The 7,500-nt window shown below is 57.6% G+C and overlaps 1 protein-coding gene across 1 annotated transcript; it reads left to right on the top strand.

The window, feature by feature from the left end:
- Window positions 1-1,738: 1,738 nt before the first annotated feature.
- fam120c (family with sequence similarity 120 member C) lies at window positions 1,739-7,452 on the top strand (the record flags this gene model as incomplete). The annotated part of the gene is given in 3 exon segments (XM_080521419.1): window positions 1,739-3,163; window positions 7,204-7,392; window positions 7,395-7,452. Coding segments are annotated over 3 exon segments (823 nt in total), but the record flags the coding sequence as incomplete, so codon positions are not given.
- Between the last annotated feature and the right edge of the window lie 48 nt (window positions 7,453-7,500).

Here is a 7,500-nt window from a genome sequence, read left to right as displayed (position 1 = left end):
GGGGGAACGAGGTGTGTGTGGGGGAGGGGGGGATGAGGTGTGTGTGGAGGGGGGGTCTGGGTGTGTGTGTGGGAGGGGGGAACGAGGTGTGTGTGGGGGGAGGGGGGGATGAGGTGTGTGTGGAGGGGGGGTCTGGGTGTGTGTGTGGGAGGGGGGGGGTCTGGGTGTGTGTGGGGGGTCTAGGTGTGTGTGTGTGTGTGTCGGGAGTCTTTTCTACCAGAAAGAACCAGGTTCCACTTCAGGTTCTAGTTCAGGTTCTACTTCAGGTTCCACTTCAGGTTCCAGTCCAGGTCCAAAGAAGCAGTTGTTTCACCACCAGGAGGCAGTAGAACCTCGTCGTTACGTCACTGATTTCACCAAAGTAGGAACCAGGAGACGGACTGTAACAGTGTCTGGAGAGGAAATGACAACAACAACAATAATAATAATAATCAACAACAATAATAAGGGGAATGAGCTCGGGGCTTATTTCTCACCATGGGGGCGTAACACAGTTACATAGTTACAGTTACATAGTTACAGTTACACAGTGAATTTCTGCTCCTCTCTCTTTCTTCCCGGACGTGTTTGAATCCGAAGCTTCAGCTTGAGGAGGAACGGAGGTGTAGAACGATAGAACCAGCTCTACAGCCGTTTCCATGGCAACCTACGTAAACACACTGATTAAAGTTCTCTTTCACACGAATCCATTAACAGACTCATTTTATGGTTAAAAATCCAGCTTTCATTTGCAGCAGTTTGTAGTTTTAGTCGTTGCTGATGAAGCAAAAGTCGCCCGCTTCATTATAAACAAGTTCTGTGGTAGAAAATAGTGGAGCGTCTCCTAGCGGGGAACTCGCTTGTTCCGTCGCTCTGTTAACTTCAAGGAACGATTTATTATCTGTTAACTATCATAATGTTATTATGTCTCTATTACCACTCCGGAATGTCATTTTTGCCAATCTAGAGTTTTTAGATCAGCCTCTGTCAGTTTTCAGATTTATACTTAAAAAAAAATAAAAATCCCATGGCGGCCGGATTAGATCCTCTGGCGGGCCGCTTCTGGCCCCCGGGCCGCATGTTGGACACCCCTGGTTTATACTATATCTATGGTTGATAGAGGAGGAGGAGAAATCTTGGTTAAAAAGAAAAACATCTCTGAACACATCTGAGGTGTAATCCCACCAACCACCACAGGGGGGAGACATAATCACACTATAACACACGGGGCCATTCTACCTGTTACACCAAACTCCTGTAAGATCATTCACTTTATTCACATTTGACTGGAGGATCATCCACTTTATCCCCGTGTGACGTCATTCGGGTTTTATATCTGTGCTTCAGAGATCAATTATTCAAGCAACATCTCCTGCAGGCGGTCCGGGCCGGATAGACGTTCTCCCGCCGTGTCCAGCGGCCACGAGGTGATGAATGTCGTGTTTGAAGACGAACTTTGAGGAGCTTTGTGGAAGTTAATCGACCCGGAGTGGAGTTTGATTCACTTGCGAGGCACTTGTACGGCTTTTTATCCTCATCCAGACTGTCAGTTCCCCTGAACACTGGGACTTGTAGTTCCCTTCCCGCCAGCGAGCCCAGCCACTCGCGTAGGACGCGATGGCGCCCGCGAACTCCATTTCCCATGAGCCCCCGGCGGCCGCGCCTCCTCCCGGCCCCGCCCCCTCCCACTCCGCTGGGCCGCGAGGACGTCTGAAGATGGCTGCAGTTGAACCGCTCCGCTCCGCCATGAAGCCGTGAGGACACCGCGCGGGAGGCTCCACGGGCTCCGAGCTCCTTTTTATTTTAGTTCCCTTTCTTTTCTTTCGCCGACCATCCACCCCATTCCGCGTCGCGTCCGCCCCGGGCCGTCTCGCCCGAGTTGACGCGTCAAAATCACGCCGGGGACCCGAGCAGCGGCTAGCGGCTAGCAGTTAGCAGAAATAGTCCGGGCGGGCGGCGCGCCGTTAATTAGTGGAGTTTTTTTTTTTTTTTTTTTTTTTTTTTAAATTAAAACCCGACACCGCGACACGTGCCGACGTCCACCCGCAAGCCCGCGCCGCCACCGAACCCCGCTGTCAGGCTGAGGAGGAGGCGGCCCGGTCCTCCCGTCCGGCCCGCGGAGCGAACTAATGCGCACTTTTCCCCGTTTTCGAGCCGCAGCTTTGCCCTTTTCCACACGTTTGCCGCAAACACCCCTCCGTCGCCCCGCTAAACCGGCACCGGAACCGGGCCGCTCCCCGCCAGCCAGCACCGGAACCGGGTCGTGTCGGCCCCGGGATGGCGGCGTGAGCTCGTGCTGAACTTTTTTTCCCCCCCCGCGGCCTGCTGGCACGTCACCAGAACCCGCAGCAGGATGGACACTGACCCGAGCCTCCGCCACCACTGAGCCGAGCCCGCGTTAATCCTCGCCCCCCCCCGGTCCCCGGCAGCCAACCCCCCCACCACCACCAGGACAGCCAGGCCCGCCAGTCGAGCCCCCCCCCCCCCACCCCCCACCCCACACACACGAGACGGTTCGCTCGTCGCCCCACACCACGCTCCAAACACGGCGTACCGAACCTCCGCCGAGCCCGCCGCCGGCCACACGCACCGCCTCAACACCACCGTGATGGGCGTGCAGGGCTTCCAGGAGTACCTGGAGAAGCGGTGTCCCGGGGCCGCCGTCCCCGTGGACCTGCTGAAGCTCGCCCGGACCGCGGCCCGCCAGCCCCCGCACCACCACCACCACCACCACCACAACCCGCACCATCACCCTCACCACCACCCGCACCACCACCACCACCACCCGGGGCCCATGCCTCCCCCTCCTCCCCCGCCGCCGCCGCCGCCGCCGCCCGCCCGGATCCTCGTCGACGCGGACTCCGGCCTGCAGCGGCTGTACGGCGGCTACCAGACGGACTGGGTGTGCGGGGGGGAGTGGAACGCCATGCTGGGCTACCTGGCCGCCCTGTCGCAGGCCTGCCTGTACCAGGGCGGCCTGGAGCTGGTCGTGGTGTTCAACGGCACCCTGGGCAAGGAGCGCTGGCCCGAGTGGGCGCGGCGGGCGCAGGGCCAGCGGCAGACGGCGCAGCTCATCGTCAACCACGTCGGCAGCAAGGCCACCCCGCCTCCCCGGGCATGGTTCCTGCCCCCGGCCTGCCTCAGCCACTGCGTCCGCCTCGCCATGTTCCGCTTCCGAGTGCGGGTGAGTTCAAGCCGCCGCTTCCTCCTCCGCGCGCGTGTTGCGCCAACAAGTAGGTCCGCATCGGGACCGGGTCCGGGCCCTCCGGGTCCAGGACCCCCGGGGGTCCTGTCGGGCCTGCGGGGCGTAAGAGTCACAACACGTGTACAGATAGTAATTATAATGAGTATCGTGGTAATACTCTTTTAGTTCCAGACGCTGTTTGCATGTAATGTAACCAAGTGCATAGAAGCAGCGTTACCATGACAACCAGACCCGGAACCTCCACCTTCGTGAGGAGGAAACATCCTGGGGTGGTTCATGCAGGTGACGGTGTCACACTGGATGACATGTAGACTTGTGACGGAGCAGTGGGGGGAGTGACGGAGCGGTGGGGTGAGTGACGGAGCAGTAGAGATGGTGACGGAGAGGTGGGGGGAGTGACGGAGAGGTGGGGGAGTGACGGAGCAGTAGAGATAGTGACGGAGAGGTGGGGTGAGTGACGGAGAGGTGGGGGAGTGACGGAGAGGTGGGGGGAGTGACGGAGCAGTAGAGATGGTGGGGGGAGTGACGGAGCAGTAGAGATGGTGACGGAGAGGTGGGGTGAGTGACGGAGCAGTAGAGATGGTGACGGAGAGGTGGGGTGAGTGACGGAGCAGTAGAGATGGTGACGGAGAGGTGGGGTGAGTGGTGGAGAGAGTGATGGAGAGGTAGAGAGAGTGACGGAGAGGTGGGGGGAGTGACGGAGCAGTAGAGATGGTGACGGATAGGTGGGGTGAGTGACGGAGAGGTGGAGAGAGTGACGGAGAGGTGGGGGGAGTGACGGAGAGGTGGGGGAGGTGGGGGGGATGGGGGGAGTGACGGAGCAGTAGAGATGGTGAAGGAGCGGTGGAGGGAGTGATGGAGCGGTGGGGGGGTGACGGAGAGGTGGGGGGAGTGATGGAGCAGTAGAGATAACGGTGGAGGGAGTGACGGAGCGGTGGGGGGAGTAACGGAGAGGTGGAGATAGTGACGGAGCGGTGGAGGGAGTGACGGAGCAGTAGAGATAGTGACGAAGTGGAGGGGGGAGTGATGGAGCAGTAGAGATAGTGACGGAGCGGAGGGGGGAGTGATGGAGCAGTAGAGATAGTGACGGAGCGGAGGGAGGAGTGACGGAGCAGTAGAGATAGTGGCGGAGCGGTGGAGGGAGTGATGGAGATGGTGACTGAGTGGGGGGAGTGACAGTGGTTGAGATGGTGGACGGAGCGGTGGGGGGAGTGATGGAGCAGTAGAGAGTAGTGACGGAGCGGAGGGAGGAGTGACGGAGCAGTAGAGATAGTGGCGGAGCGGTGGAGGAGTGATGGAGATGGTGACTGAGTGGGGGGAGTGACAGTGGTTGAGATGGTGACGGAGCGGTGGGGGGAGTGACGGAGAGGTGGAGGTAGTGACGGTGGTGGAGATGGTGATGGAGCGGTGGGGGGAGTGACAGTGGTGGAGATGGTGGGGGGAAATTGACGGTGTAGTGGAGATGTTGGGGAGTGATGGAGGGGTAGAGATGGTGACGGAGCGGTGGAGATGATGACGGAGCAGTGGGGGAAGTGACGGAGCGGTGGAGATAGTGATGGAGTGGTGGGGGCAAGACTGAGTGGTGGAGATGGTGACGGAGGGGTGGAGGCCCACCACCTTACTGATGAAGCAGCAGTACCTGGTGGTGCAGTACTACACCAGGCCACCAGAGGGGAGCCGTCCTCAACCTGAGGACTGGAACTGCTGGAGCCTTGAGCAAAACTAGTTTGGGGTTTATTTCTGAGGATTCCAGAGTTTCTGGACAGGTGGAGGACAACGCTGATGGAGCTGACGGAGCAGTGAAGCTCCTGCATTATTGAAGAAGCAACATGAGGGTTTCAAACCTCCGGTCTGGGGGTCAGGTGAGCCGTCCAGCCAGCCTCCGTCCCCCCAGCCGGCCTCCGTCCCTCCGTCCCCCCAGCCGGCCTCCGTCCCCCCCAGCCGGCCTCCGTCCCCCCCAGCCGGCCTCCGTCCCTCCGTCCCTCCAGTTTAAGACGTCTCACAACAATCAGCTCAGAATAATTAGTTCCTCATTCATTTTCAAAGATCAAAGTTTTTTAAGAGACTCGGATCTGAAATCCTGGAAGCAGAGATTCACCTTCAGGTCCTGGTCCTGGTCCTCCTGATCCTGGTCCTGGTCCTCTGGACGGCCTGGAGTCCTCCACCCTCCTCCCACAGTGAGGAGATCCTCCACCCTCCTCCTCCGTCTGAACAACCACAACATTAGAAGTTAAAGGTCCAGACGGTTCTGAGCTGAGACGTGTCCCCGTGTAGACTGGCCTTACGTGGCCTTACGAGAGTTTACGTGGCTTTATGTGGCCATACGAGAGTTTACGTGGCTTTATGTGGCCATACGAGAGTTTACGTGGCCTTACGAGACTCTACGTGGCCTTACGTGACTCTACGTGGCCTTACGTGACTCTACGTGGCCTTACGTGACTCTACGTGGCTTTACGTGGCCATACGAGACTCTACGTGGCCATACGAGACTCTACGTGGCCTTACGAGACTCTACGTGGCCTTACGAGACTCTACGTGGCCTTACGTGAGTATGTGGCTTTACGTGGCCTTACGAGAGTTTACGTGGCTTTACGTGGCCTTACGAGACTCTACGTGGCCTTACGTGAGTATGTGGCTTTACGTGGCCTTACGAGAGTTTACGTGGCCTTACGAGACTCTACGTGGCCTTACGAGAGTTTACGTGGCTTTACGAGACTACGTGGCCTTACGAGAGTTTACGTGGCCTTACGAGAGTTTACGTGGCCTTACGAGACTCTACGTGGCCTTACGTGAGTATGTGGGCTTTACGTGGCCTTACGAGAGTTTACGTGGCTTTACGTGGCCTTACGAGAGTTTACGTGGCTTACGAGACTACGTGGCCTTACGAGAGTTTACGTGGCCTTACGTGACTCTACGTGGCCTTACGTGACTCTACGTGGCCTTACGAGACTCTACGTGGCCTTACGTGACTCTACGTAGTGTGACATGACAAGTTGATGCTGCTGTTCTTTAACTTCCGGAGGCGTCACGTCCTTGACTGGACCAGGTCCTTGACTGGACCAGGTCTTTGACCTGGACCAGGTCTTGGTGCTGGTTGTCCCTGGTTCTGTGGTTGTTTGGACGAGGTGGTGTCAGATTGAGCTGGGGGTCCTGGTGGAGGAATGAAGCGCCCCCTGCTGGCTCCTATAGAGTCTATATGTTACATAACATGAACCTGCTGAACCTTCACGTACATTGTGGAGCAGCTGCTGAGTGGAGACTATTTATATCCCCTGGTTGTACCGTAGTACGTTTACATCATTGTGTGTTTCTGCCGTTTCTCACCCCCCGTCTCTCCCCCCCCCCCCCCCCCTTTCTGTTTTTGCCAGTTGAGGTTGACGGTTAAATATTTGAGGTCTTATCAGGAACACTGAAACGCTTCCACATGTTGGATTTTCACACTTGATGCAGAGTTAAAGTGATCATCTGGTCTCTTTTCTGTTGAAATTCAATTATGACAAAATTCTAACTGAGGTGAGAAGCTGGACTATTGACCCCCCCCCCCCCCCCCGCTGCTCTGACTGCAATAATAGTTATTTAGGGGAAGAGTTACAACAGTTTTGGCTCCTCATTGTTGAAGTGAAGAGGTTGTTGGTTACTAACCGCCCCCCCCAGGCTGAATGACCCCCCCCAGGCTAAACGTCCCCCCCCCAGGCTAAATGACCCCCCCAGACTTAGAAGTGCAGCAAAAGTCGCGTGTAAAAATAAAGCAGCCTATTGTGAAAATGTTCATAACTGATGAGTCGTCTGTATCTTCAGCTCTTGTATTAGTTTTGCTAAATAATACCCCCATAAGCCCCCGCTAACTGGGAGCGGTGGGGGAGCAGTGGGTGGAGCAGTGGGTGGAGCAGCTGTGTCTGAGGTGAAACAACATGCAGGCCGGGTGACGACCCAGCAGGTGGTGCTGGTGCTGGTACCGACCCTCAGGGGTTTGATGGTGAGCGTCTCAGTAATGTGCCGATGTGGCCTTGCCCCTACAGGTGGTGCAGACCCTGGAGGACCACCACCAGGAGGTGCTGTCCCTCTACAGGGACTTTGGATTCGCCGGCCTGATCGCCCAGGACTCGGAGTTCGCCCTGTGCAACGTGCCGGCCTACTTCTCCTCGCACGCCCTCAAACTGAGCTGGAACGGCAAGAACCTGACCACACACCAGTACCTGCTGTCGGAGGCGCCGCCCGCCAGCTGGGACTCAAGACCCAGCACCTGCCCTGCTTCGCTGCCCTGCTGGGTGAGGAACCCCCAACCTGTCCTCTCCTGGTCCTAACATGGCTAAAGC

This window comes from Blennius ocellaris (genome assembly GCF_963422515.1).
Source record: "Blennius ocellaris genome assembly, contig: SCAFFOLD_172, whole genome shotgun sequence".
Classification (NCBI taxonomy): Eukaryota; Metazoa; Chordata; class Actinopteri; order Blenniiformes; family Blenniidae; genus Blennius; species Blennius ocellaris.
The sequence above is the reverse complement of the archived record's forward strand: the minus strand, read 5'-3'. Positions and strand labels throughout refer to the sequence as shown.